General features: G+C 36.5%; 1 protein-coding gene across 3 annotated transcripts in view; it reads left to right on the top strand.

The window, feature by feature from the left end:
- TRAPPC11 (trafficking protein particle complex subunit 11) overlaps nucleotides 1–13,598 on the top strand; it is a 65,029-nt gene that overhangs the window by 15,523 nt on the left and 35,908 nt on the right. For 2 of the 3 annotated variants that reach the window (XM_006160425.3, XM_006160424.3), the window contains 5 exons: nucleotides 521–594; nucleotides 2,688–2,784; nucleotides 8,322–8,455; nucleotides 9,682–9,829; nucleotides 13,084–13,177. In XM_006160425.3, the coding sequence (XP_006160487.1) occupies nucleotides 521–594; nucleotides 2,688–2,784; nucleotides 8,322–8,455; nucleotides 9,682–9,829; nucleotides 13,084–13,177 (547 nt within the window). The remainder of the gene's footprint in view (nucleotides 1–520; nucleotides 595–2,687; nucleotides 2,785–8,321; nucleotides 8,456–9,681; nucleotides 9,830–13,083; nucleotides 13,178–13,598) is intronic. The other variant, XM_014592392.2, reaches the window with a different exon arrangement.

Below are 13,598 nucleotides of genomic sequence, written 5' to 3' on the forward strand. Positions count from 1 at the left end.
AGATCCCATATGACCAATTGCATGGTTTGAGTCCCAGACCCAGCAATTTGGAAAATTAAAATATACAGGCCATGTGTGTATGTGTGTGTGTGTGTACCCAAAATCTCAAGAGGGGAGTGAAGGAGAAGGGATTGTGGCGTGACCATCACTCCTGGCAGGGGGTGGGGGCGGGTGATTTCTCACTTTCCCTCTTTCTCTGGCAAGTGCATGTGCACCCTCCGACAGGGCCTGGACATCCCACAGTCCCTTTTCCTCCTGTTGGCCACCTGGTTAGGATTCTGGGCACACAGCAAGCCTGGAGTGTAGACTGCCAGGTGTAGGACTCAGAACCCTGGTCAGCTACGTGGGATCTGACTTCCTTTGCACAGTGCCTAACCACTGTGCTATGGGAGTGACCCTGGAATAATAATTAATTTTGAATATATTTATTTGTACTTTTATGTCTTCTTATACTAAACATTATAATATTTACATCTCAAGGAAAAAAATGTGTAATAGTGTTTTTTCTATTTTTTTCCAGCTTTTATTTGTTAGACATCAGTTCAAAATAGCTTTTTTCAGTGAATTGAAACAAGATACACAAAATGCTCTGAAGTAAGTTTCTAACAGTTTTTAAACTAAGTCTTTCCTTAAGGCTAACAGTAACAACAACTAATGACAATTTCTAAATCTTGACCAAACTTTAATTAACTTAAAGTGCTGATTAGATTCAGGTATTTAGTTTCTCCAGAGATGAATGGAATGTAATATTTTGGGATTAAAAAAAATATATTATGATTGGAAGTAAATTTGTGTTAACAAAGCTTTATGGTCTAATTTAATTAAATTTCGTGATCTAAAGAGCTACATTAAAATTTTTCTTGTCTTAACTATTTCTTATTGTGTATTTAGGAAAATCCTTATCTTAAGAAACTGACTTTCAAAGTATCACATATGGATGGTCTTCAATGGTTACAATGGTTCAACCTAATATTTTTCAGCTTTACAGTGAATTTATCAGGACATAACCCCATCATCAGTCAAGGAGCACTTGTGCATTAAACATTATCTAAATCAGACCATTGATTTTAGAAAGTTCATAATATGCTTACTCAGTTCCACTAAGATTTCTTTTTTTTTTTTAAGGTTTTTGCCAAAGGGTGAGTTGGCTCACAGGAGAGACAGACAGCAAGAGGGAAAGTGAGAATCACCCCCGAGTGGTCGGCTATGCTGCAATTCCTTCTCCATTCTCCTCCTGGGACTTTGGGCACACATGCACACATGCCCAGCATGAATTTCAAGCCACAGGTCCCGGACTCATACCATGGTTGGCCATGTGGGAGTCTAGCACCTCAATGACCATACCACCTGCTGACCCCAGGATTTGTGTTTAATTAAAATTTGTTTGTTTTGTTTTTAATTTATAATGCCCATCAATAACCCTATTTCCCATTCATAGTCTCTGCACAGAGCCTCATCTTTGTCGTATTGACATTGGTTAAGCATTTTATTCCACTGCTTTCATCAAGCACAGTTTAATAGAGCATGATCTCTTTGTAGGTTTAACTTAATTTTTGAAGATTGATAGTGGCAGTATGACTAAGGGATAAAAACAGTTATCCCAAAATTGTGGGCAGGTTAAAATAGAAAATTAAAATCATTCTATTATTCACAGAAATAGTACAGAAACATCTTGTTGTTGAAGTGCAAAACACTAAATGTATTCTGTGGTTCTCAAAAACGTGATATAATTATAACTGGCTTTAATATAGTTCGTTTTTTATTTTTGTTTGTATTTGTATTTATTTATTTAGATTTTTGCCATAGAGAAATCATCCCCCAGAAAGAATGACCATGCTGCAGTCCCTTCTCCATTTTTCTCTTGAGATTTTGGACATACATTTTCAAGCTACTAGGTCCAGGACTCAAACTGTGTGGTCAGGCATGTGGGACTCCAGTGCCTTAACCACCATACCACCTGCTGGCCCTATTTTTATAGATGGGTATTGGTTAAAAGTCTTCAATTTCCATTCTTTTCAAAATAGTTCTAGAAAGAAAGAAGTTTCCCTGGGGAAATTAGGAGCAGACTTTTTTCTATGAAGAAGCCCATATTGTGATGCTCATTACCTTCCATCTTCACAGCGGGCCCCATTCCTGCCAACCCCCTTTCTCACCTCATCCTCCTTCAGCACTTGCACACTAAGGAAATTTTCCCCTCCTCCCCAACTCCTCTTGAGTGATATTCCCCTAATCCTTGTACTTGGGGTTAAAAAGTTAACCCAGGCTCCGACTTGGTATCACCTTTGCTAATGGTTTCTGTTTGTTTAAAATGCCCATAATGGTACTTTAAAAAAAAAACAAACTTATTTTTTAACAGAATTCTCACTTTTCTATATAATTCTGGACAGTTATCCAATTTATTTTCATTTCAACTTGTTTTCTCTTGGTTATTGACACATATTAATGACAGAACATTGCACATGTGATAGCTTTTTATGAGAAGTCGTTGATTCCTTCTACGCTTGTTAATGAGTCAAAGGTAATTTTTTAAGGAAATTGGAGATTGTTAGGTATATGTTATCAAGCTGCTGAATGCTGAGAAGTATTGAGTAAATACTGTATGTTATCTCTAATAATTTAATTATAAAGCATTCTTAAGAATCTTAAAATTAATTCATATCAAAATTAACATCTCCCATTGTTTTTAGGAATTACAGAACTGCTTATAATCTTGTACATGAATTGAGAGCCCATGAAACTAATATTCTGGAAATTAAAACTATGGCAGGGTTTATTAACTACAAGGTAATGGTTCTACTTCCAAATAAAAGCTATTTGTCTTTAAACCTTTATCTTTATGAAAGTTAAAATGAATCTCTTGCTTTGAAAAGTTGGTATTTAACTAATTATGCTCTTCTCTTTTTTATCTTTTTCTCAAGAAGAGTTTTAGTTCTTAGCAGCCTAATTGTAATGGTTGGTTTTGAGTTTATGAGTCCTAGGGTTATTTTGAGTTGGGAGGATTTAGGGTTTTTGCTTGTGTTTAGGTAGGGGCAGGGTGAGAGTGAAGCTGCCTGTATTATTGAATTTTAAAGATGGAACATATTAGAACTGTAAGCTATTTTTGGTTTAATTATGCAACCATGGAAAAGATACTGTTTATTTACGGTTGCGGAAACTTTTTTTCTATTGTTTGAGCTTTCCTTTTTGCTTCTTTCTTTTATTTTCTTCTTTTTTAAGTATTAAAAATATTAAATCATTGTACATCTTTACAGCATACAGAATGGATTGTCCCAGCATGAATACATTGTATATTTGTCCAGTCAACAATATTACTATATACTTTATCATCACCAGATAGTTTTCCATTTTTGTGTTTGTTAAATGTTTCTGCTACTACTTTTTTCTCCCCTTGATTCCCTCCCTCCCATCTTCCCCCATTGTCCATCCTCCTTCTGCACTCTCTGCTTTCGACAGTTGCTCTCCATGCCTTTATACCTTCCAGTCTTTCAGTTTCTGTCATAGAGTGCACATTTGGTATGTAGTAAGCAGGGACATACAGTGTTTCTCTTTCATAGGCTAGCTTTAATTTAGCATTAAGTTTTCCATATTTGTTCACTTCCTATCAAATGGCGGGGTCTCACTGTTTTTATGGCTGAGTAGTATTCCACAGTGTATATACGCTATACTTTCTCAGTCCATTCATCTGTTCTGAGACTTTTGGGGTTGATTCCATGTTTTAGCAGACATGAATAATGCAGTAAACATGAATGTACAGGTACTTTTCTGCCTGAGCATATTCCTATGGTTTGGATAGATACCCAGGAGTGGAATTACTGGATCTTATGGTATTTCTATTTGTAAGTTTTTTAGGAATCTCCATATTGTCTCCACAGTGGTTGCACTAATTTTTAAATGCATTCTCACCAACAGTGTAGGCGTCCTTTTTCACGGGAGCTCTCAAGCACTTATCATTCTCTCTCTCTCTCTTTTTTTTAATCTTAACCATTCTGAGATTAGATGGTATCTCATGTGGTTTTGATTCACATCTCCCTTATGATAAAGGATATTGAGCATTTTTTTCATATACTTTCTGGCTGTTCATATGTCTTTTCTGGAGAGTTGTCTGTTCAGCTTGTTTTCCCTCCTTTTAATTGGATTTACTTTTTAAAATTTTAAGTCTATTTGAGTTCCCTGAATATTTGAGTTGTCAGTCCCTCTGAGTCATAGCTTGCAAATATGTTCTCCCATTCTGAGGGTTGTCTTATCACTCTAATTATTGTTTCTTTTGCAGAAGCAGTCCCTCTTGTCTATTTTTGAGGTTATTGCCTTTGCTTTGGGGGTCCTATTTAAAGTCTTTGCAAACTCTGATGTCTCCAAGAGTTTAACCTGTGTTTTCTACCAGTAGTTTTATAGTTTGAGGTTTTATGTTTAGATCTTTTATCCATTTTGAATTGATTTTTGTTAATGGTGAGAGATATGGGTCTAGGTTCCTTTTTTGAATGTGGATATCCAGTTTTTCCAGCACCATTTGCTGAAGAGATTTTTTTTTTCCCTACCAGATTAACTTGTGCCGTTCATCAAAAATCAGTTGGCTTGGGGCCAGCAGTTAGCGTAATGGCTCTGTTGCTGGACTCCCATGTAGTCAACCACGGTTCGCGTCCCGGACCCCGGTGGCTTAAAACTCATGCCGGGCGTGTGTGCATGCGTGCCCAAGATCCTGAGAGAACAGAGGAAAAGGGATTGCAGCGTGGCCATCCCCCCTGGGGGGGTGATTTCTCACTTTGTCTCTCTGTCTCTGTCTGTCTGGTGAGCACACGTGCCCTATAGCAAAAAACAAATCAGTTGGCTGTACATTTTAGAGTTTTGGGGTTCTCTACTCTCTTATATTGATCTACATGCCTGATTTTGTGCCAGTACTATGCTGTTTTGTCTACCACAGCTTTGTCATATATTTTAGGAAAAGAGAATTTCCTACTCCTCTCTTTCTGCGCAGTATTGCTTTGGCAATATGGGGCTTTATATGATTTCGGACAAATTTTATGATTTTTTTTCCTTATAATTCTGTGACAAGTGACCCTGGTAATTTGATTGAGATTGCATTAAACTTAAAAATTAGGGACTAGCAGATGGTGTAATGGTTATATCACTGGACTCCCATGTAGTCGACTGTGGTTCAAGTTCTGGACCTGGCAACTTAAGACTCATGTTGGGCATATATGCATGTGTGCCCATGATCCCGAGAGGAGAATAGAGAAGGGATTATGGCATGGATATCCCTTCTGGGGGTTGATTTCTCACTTTCTGTCTCTCTCTTTCTGTCGCTGTGGTGAGTACATGTGCCCTATAGCAAAAATCTCTCTTTCTCAAAAAACAAATGATAAATTTGGGAAAAATTGACATTATGATTATATTAATTCTTCCAGTCCAGGAGCATGGAATGTCCTTTCACTTTTTAATATCATTTTCAATTTTTATTTTAAGCTTTTCATAGTTTTCCTTGTAGAGGGTTTTGATCATTCTTTGGTTAAGTTTATTCCTAGGTATCTTATTTCTTTTGTAGCTATTATAAATGGAATTGCTTTCTTCAGTTCTGCCTCAGTCTGTTCATTATTGATACATAGAAGTGCTATAGATGTTTGTTGACTTTGTATCCTGCCACTTTACTGTATTCATTTATCACTTCCAAGATTTTTTTTGTGGATTCTTTTGAGTTTTCTATGTATATAATCATCTGCAAAAAGAAGCAATTTCACTTATTTCCCTATTTGAATGTCTTTTATTTTAATCTCTTGTCTGATTTCATTAGCTAGGACTTCCAGTACTATATTGAAAAGGAGTGGAGAAAGTGGGCAGCCTTGTCTTGTTTCAGTTTTTAGTGGAAAATTATGATGTTTGATGTATGATGTTTTTCATATGTGAGTTTTACTATGTTGAGAAAAATCTCTTCTATGCCAGTTTTGCTGAGAGCCTTAATCATGAAGAGATGTTGTATTCTATCAAATGCTTTTTCTGCATTGATTGTTATGATCATATGGTTTTTACCTTTCCCTCTATTAATACGTATTACATTTATGGTTTTACGTATGTTGAACCACCCTTGCATCCCTGGAATAAAGCCAATCTGGTCATGGTGTGTAATGTAATCTTAATCTGTTGGTGAGTATAATTTGCTAGTATCTTGTTGGAAATTTTTGCATCTGTATTCATCAGGGATAATCATCTCTAGTTTTCTTTTTTGTGTGTGTAATGTCCTTGTCAATTTTGGGGATGAGGGTGGTGGAGGCTTCATAGAATTAATTTGGGAGGGTTCCTTAATCTTGGATCTTTAGAAATAGTTTGAGTAGAATGGGGGGTTAGCTCTTCTCTAAAGGTTTTGTAGAATTTGGAAGTGAAACCATCGGGACCTGGGCTTTTCTTTGTTGGAAAACTGTTTATTACTGATATAATCTCATTGCTCGTTTTGGTCTCTTTAGGCCTTCTATGTCTTCTGATTCAGTCTTGGTAGATTACATGTGTCTGGAAATTTGTCTATCTCATCCAGGTTGTTTTGTTTCTTGGCATAATTGCTCATCATACTCTCGGGTGGTCTTTTGTGTTTCTGTTAATGTTTGAGTTCTCTAATATTATGTGTCTTAGATGTAGATAACTCCCTAAGGCAAATTAGGACTGTGTTGGTTTTATTTTTTTCACTATAGGGCGCGTGCGCTCGCCAGACAGACAGAGAGAGACATAGAGACAGAAAGCAAGAAATCACCCCCCAGGGGGGATGGTCACGCCGCAATCCCTTCTCCTCCATTCTCCTTCCGGGATCTTGGGCACGCACGCACACGCGCCCGGCGTGAGTTTTAAGCCACCGGGTCCGGGACGCGAACCGTGGTCGACTATGTGGGAGTCCAGCGACATAGCCATTACGCTAACTGCTGGTTCCCTGTTGGTTTTATTTTTCAACACTCATCTTTTAAAGATATCTGGCATTGGCTTGATAAGTGGGCAAATAGAACTCTGGTTTATTGTTGTTTTAAGTGTAATTGGTACAGTTTCTGTGAGAGTATTGTCACTTTCTTTCTGTACACATTTAAAGTGAATATTCTCTTTAACCTAGCCAATTCTGTTTGAGGAAATTTATTTAATGTATGTGCAAATCATATAAACACTGTGTGGGTATTTATCACATCCTAGTAGTAAAACATTTGAAATAGCCCAGCAATAAGTGATGGGTTATATAAATTATACCTAGAAAAAAGAAAACTATATAGCTATTAAGACTGAGACAGCTTTATATGTTGATGCAAGATGTTACTTAAGATATTTTTAGACAAAAAAAAGGCACAAATCAGTATATTTATTGTGTTACTGTTTGTCTAAAAAAGTAGTTAATGTATAAATGCACAGACTTGTCTGTGCGTAGAATATGCCAGGAAGCATATATCAGAAACAGATTGCTTCTGGAAATGGAAATGAAATGATTGAGGGTCAGGGATGATGAGAGAGTTACTTTTCATGTATTTTCTAATACATAAAAAATTATATTGGGGACCAGCAGTTGGCATAACGGCTATGTCACTGGATTCCCATATAGTCAACTGCAATTCAAGTCTTGGACCTGGTGACTTAAACTCACGCTGGGCGCTTGTCCGTGCATGCCCAGGATCCCAAGAGGAGAATGGAGGAGAAGGGATTGCGGCATGATTTCTCGCTTTCTGTCTCTCTGTCTCTCTCTGTCTTTCTGGCGAGCTCACACAGCCCATAGCAAAAGAAAAAAAAAAATCTCTCAAAAAAAAAAAAAAGATATTGAGCATCATAGGAAGCATTTAGAAATAAATATAAGCTTTCTTTTTCCTTTTATGCCAAATATGTATAGATTATTAATATTTTAAAATAACATCCCAGTCAAAAAGTTTTCAAGATTTTCTGTAATCCTTGTTTATATAAAGGTAACTTTGCTTTATTTATTCTACAGAAAATCTTTATGTAGTTTTCTGGCATTCTAAAACTGAATGTTAATCTATCCTTTCTCAGTTATCTGTTGTAGATAGTTAATTTTAGCCCCATTTTTATATTCTTCATTAATTTGAAAAGTTCTGACCTATATGTATAAAAAGCTTTCCTAAGATATGGAATGAATTCATTACAAATAGTGAATTTTTGTTTCATTTCTTAGAGGGATGTAACCTCTTGTTTTAGCATAACTATTCTGATGAAGAAAACCAATTTTATTGCAAAGAACTCAAACAGTGTCTTTTTAAAAAGATATTCTTAAAAAAATTTGTTTTCAGACTCTACATATTTTTAAGTGAATGTGCTTTTTGACTGATTACTTTATTTTGGGGTCAATTTTACAGATCTGTAGGCTGTGTTTTCAACACAACACTCCATTGGATGCCATTGCTCAATTCCGAAAACACATTGATTTATGTAAGAAAAAAATTGGAAGTGCGGAGTTGGCTTTTGAGCATGCTGCATGGATGTCTAAACAGTATGTTTCAAATTGTACTTTAATAAATTTTTTTGTGGATATACAGGGTTTAGAGAAATGGTATTAGCATGGACATTGGTTCTAAACTGAGCTAAATATTTTGTCAGTAAATAGGCTTCTAATGATAAAACACGATAAGCATGTTTCCAGCAATAGTACATATTAATTATGTAATTCCTTTCTGAAAATCAGTTAGCTCATAGTACCATCTTTTTTGTTCAACATGTATTTATTGAGTTTCCAGTATGCGACTAGGTCCTAAGACTATAGCAGTGATCAAAACAAAATTCTTGTTGTTGTGGAGCTTCCCACTTGAGACTAAGGTCGAAACACTACTGAAATAGAACTGTTCTCAGAAACTTGGATGCATTTGAGTGGTGGGAGCTATGTGGACATCTAGTGTGGTATTATATTTATAAGATTTATTAATGGGGCCATTAGGTGATGTGGTGGTTAAGGTGCTAGATTCCCACATGGCTGACCTTCATTTAAGCCCCAGTTCCAGCGACTTGAAATACACCAGGTGTGTGTGCATAAAATCCCAAGAGGAGAGTGGAGGACAGGGGATTGTTGTGTGGCCATCCCCCTTGGTCTAAAAATATCTTAAATAATATCTCACTTTAACTCTCTCTGTCTCTCTCTCTTTTTTTTTTTTTTTTTTTTTTTTTTTAAGGGAGAGAGTTTTTTTTTTTTAAGAGAGAGAGATTTTGCTATAGGACACATGTGCTTGCCGGAGCAGAGAGATAGAAAGTGAGAAATCACCCCTTGAGGGGCATTGCTGTGCCACAGACTCTCCTCCATTCTCCTCTCAGAATTTTGGGCAATGCACACACACACACACCTGGCACGAATTTCAAATTGCCATGTCTAAAACTCGAACTGTGGTCAGCCACGTGGGAGGCCAGTGCCTTAACCACTGTGACCCCTACTGGCCCTTCTCTCTGTCTCTTTATGTCCTTCTCCGGGAGGTGCACACACTCTGTGACAAAAACCTTAAAAAAAAAAAAAAAAGATTCATTAGCACAGAAGAGGTGATTTGCTGCAGAATGTATCTGTAACCTACACTCACAAAGAAATTCAAATTCAACTAATATTAACTGCTGACCAATAGTGTTATTGTAATACTATCTGCTGAGGGTACATGTCCCAGGATGGGTAATTACTAGAAATAAACTGCTTTTTCTATCTCCTTTTCTTTCTTATTTCTTGATTTTTTTTTCTTTAAGATTCCAGGCCTTTGGAGATTTATTTGATGAAGCTATTAAGTTAGGGTTAACAGCTATTCAAACTCAGAATCCTGGTTTCTATTATCAGCAGGCAGCATACTATGCCCAGGAGCGGAAACAGCTTGCAAAAACTCTCTGCAACCATGAAGTAAGTGACCAACAGCCTTATTGTCTAGCATTTGGGGAATTTATTAATCTTCTTCTGAAAGAAGCTAGGCCTAAATGGCACTGATCATTTTTTCCAAGACTTGGAATGGCATCAGTTTTTATCTTTTGTAGTGTTAGGAATTAAGATTACTTTCAGTTTTAGCTCGAGTACTCCATTTTGACCTGTGAGGCGGAAGAACACAGGACAGACATGCGGTCACAATCCAGGCTGGCTGCAGCGAGGGGAGGATGGCAGGGGAGGATCCTTCTGGTGTGTGGAATCTGCCTTTCTCTCTTTCTCTCACTTATGGAGTAAATAAAAGCTTTTTAAATATGTTATAAACCCTTTTTTTTTTTTTTGGAGAGGTTTTTTCGCTATAGGGCGCGTGCGCGCTCGCCAGACAGACAGAGAGAGACATAGAGACAGAAAGCGAGAAATCACCCCCCAGGGGGGATGGTCACGCCGCAGTCCCTTCTCCTCCATTCTCCTCTCGGGATCTTGGGCACGCACGCACATGCGCCCGGCGTGAGTTTTAAGCCACCAGGTCCGGGACGCGAACCGCGGTCAACTACGTGGGAGTCCAGCGACATAGCCATTACGCTAACTGCTGGTTCCCATAAACCCTTTTTAAAAGTCCTCTCTAGTGAGTCAAAGCAGAATATGTATTTCTAATCTCTTCCAAACTCCTAGAGTAGTGACTATAGAAACAAAACAGTGAATTTATTTATTGTGATAAAATAAAACAGTGAATTTATTGTGATAAAATGTGTTCTTTTAATAATTTTAGAAATTTTATTTATCATTATTATTATTTAATTTTCTATAGGGCATGTGCACTCACCAGAGAGAGATGGCGAGGGAGAGAAAGTGAGAAAGCAAGCCACCAGGTCTGGGACTGAAACCGTGGTCAGCCATGTGGGAGTTCAGCACCTCAATTGCCACGCTACCTGCTGGCCTCAAATGTGATTTTATTTTAGAGTAATCTTGTCTTGTTTAAATGATTAGCTTATTGCCTATTATATTGGTCTCCATTCCCATCTTCAGCCAGCCTGGATCGTGAGTACATGTGCCCTTTGTGCTCAGGTGACCTGATGTGAACTAGCAACCTTCCCGAGTGGGTCTGCCTTGCAGACCATCACATTTTATCCTGCGCCATATTCTGGCTCCTAGAGAGACTAACTTTTGACTACTTTCTCTTCCTGGGGTTTTACTCTATGAAAGAATCTTAGGAATTTGCTTGAGACATAGTGTTAATCACAGTGTCTCACACTTAATGTTTCATTTTACCTTTCTTTTGGATGATTGCATTTATTTAACAGTTTACCCATAAATACCTTTTAAAAAAGATATGTGTGTATGTGCATGTGTACATATGTACACACACATAAATATAAGTAAAAATTACATTTATATATATATAGTTATATTAGTTTGTTTTCCCATAAAATGTCCAGTTTACTTCTCTCAAGATAGATGAATATTGTCAAATTTGTATTTAAAAAAACCATTCTGGGCCTTTCCCATGGCCTGATAGTTAAGGGAGCCAGATCCCACATCTGTGGTTTGCATCTTGGACCCAGGCGCTTGAAAAACATGCCAGGCTCATGTGCTGTATCCCCAGAATCCCAAAGGAAGGGAGAGGTGGAGGAGAAAGGATTGCAGTATGATTGTACTTCCAATGGGGGGTGCTTTCTACCTCTTTCTCTTTCTCTCTCTGTCTCTGGCAAGTGCACATGCTGTCTGGCAATTAAAAAAAAAAAACTACAAAGCTGTTGTGTAAACAAATAATTTGCATATTAGTATTTTATTTTTATTATTATTATTATTATTATTACAACAGGGTGCATGGGCTTGCATGAATAAGAGAGAGAGGGGAAGTGAGAATCATCCCCAGGAGTGATTGTTATGCTGTGGTCCCCTTTCTTCTGTTTTCCTTTTGGGATTTGGGGCACTCACACTCATGCACCTAGCCCAGGTTGATTTTTCAAGCTTCTGCGTCCTAGACTTGAATCATGCTGTCAACCGTGTGGGATCCAGCTATCTTACCCTCCATTCCATGTGTTGGCCTGCATATTAATACTTTAAGTGCATAGATTCTTTTTTCCTTAAATGACAATATAGCTATTTTTACCTACCATGTTATTTGTAGATGATTTATAATATTATTGCACATTTTTTTAAGTTTGGCATATTTAATTTGAATGCAGTATTTAAAAAGGTCATTGAAACTAGAATTTATAAAGATACAAGAACTGGGCATTAACAGACAGCATTGATTAGGCCGTAAAAGACTATTCCCATTACAGAACAATTTCAGAAGCTTTATGTGTATCCTTTGACCCCAAATTTTATTTCCAGTAATACTAAAATAATAGATCCTAAGCAATAAGTACCAAGATTTATTTATTAAGTTGTTCTCACAGATTTATTAATTATAATGTAAACTAGAAGATGAACAGCTTAGGGAATTTGTTAAATTATGGAATGGCAAGTAGCCATGAAAATAATGCATTAAAAATATTTAATGATATGGTATAATGTACAGAATATACTTAAATTGAAAACAGGCTAAAAATTATCCCAATAAGTAACAAATTTTTGCATACAGAACCTAGAAGAATAACATATACATTCTTAACAGTGGTAGTAGGATTAGAAGTCATTTAAATTTTTATCCTTTTCCTTTTGGATATTTTCTGTAGTTTTCAACAATGTACTTCTATTACATTTTGGTTTCAGAGGCCAAAAGTTATAAAGAAGATAAATAAATAAGGTAAATCTCTCCCTTTCGGTGCCAAAAATATCCCCCTTACACCACTAGTTTTTAATACAGAACTGATAAAGAAGGAAAGAAGTGTCTTCTTTTTAAACTCCTTAACATTTATTCCTTTTACAGGAAGGCCTCTAATGCATATGGAATAAATATCAAGCATAATTTATAAATCTTTTTACTGGTTTACTATAACAAGTTTTTTTAAATGTAAAGAAGTTATTACTGTAAAATCATGTGTCAGAATCAGATTGCTTTGTGCAGTTTAATTTTTGTAAGACTCCCTAACTAGTAAATGAAATAGGTTTAGTTTAATTTTTGTGAAAATTTAGGTTATATGTTAGGAGACTTGCAACTTTGATTTTTGAATGTACGTTTGCTGTTACGTGTATGAAAACTTCTTTAATCTAGGCAGAGATTGGGCAAGAGTTGACTTGGGATGGGCTACATGAACTGTTACTTGGGTTTGTGTTTTAATTTACAGGCTTCAGTAATGTATCCCAATCCTGATCCCTTAGAAACACAAACAGGCGTTCTTGACTTTTATGGACAAAGATCGTGGCGACAAGGAATACTAAGTAAATAAATTTTTCCTCTATCCTTTTCTCTCAAGCTCGAAAGGCAGAGATAGCTGTCATAATTGACCATTGTCAACATCAGGCATAAGAAATTATGTTGAAGCAAAAATGAATGCTTTTTAGATAGTGCTTTTGTAAGATGCAATTTCTTAGTTTTTAGAGTGCTTCATTTGTGTCATTACATCTTAGAGTAACTTTATAAAGGTATTGATATGATTAAAACCTCTGGACATTTGTTTAATGATGCAATAAGCCCCTGTTACCCGCTTAGATATTTTAATTCTATTAATTACAATGATTTAAATGACATTTTGAAGTAGCTTTAATTTGTATCATTCTAAAAACAATTTTTTTTGTTTTATTTCTTTTATGAGTGAGAGAGAGAGAGAGATAGATTCTCATGAGCCACCTCAGCTTCATC

The sequence above is a fragment of the Tupaia chinensis genome, unplaced genomic scaffold (genome assembly GCF_000334495.1).
Source record: "Tupaia chinensis unplaced genomic scaffold, TupChi_1.0 Scaffold000685_1, whole genome shotgun sequence".
Lineage (NCBI taxonomy): Eukaryota > Metazoa > Chordata > Mammalia > Scandentia > Tupaiidae > Tupaia > Tupaia belangeri.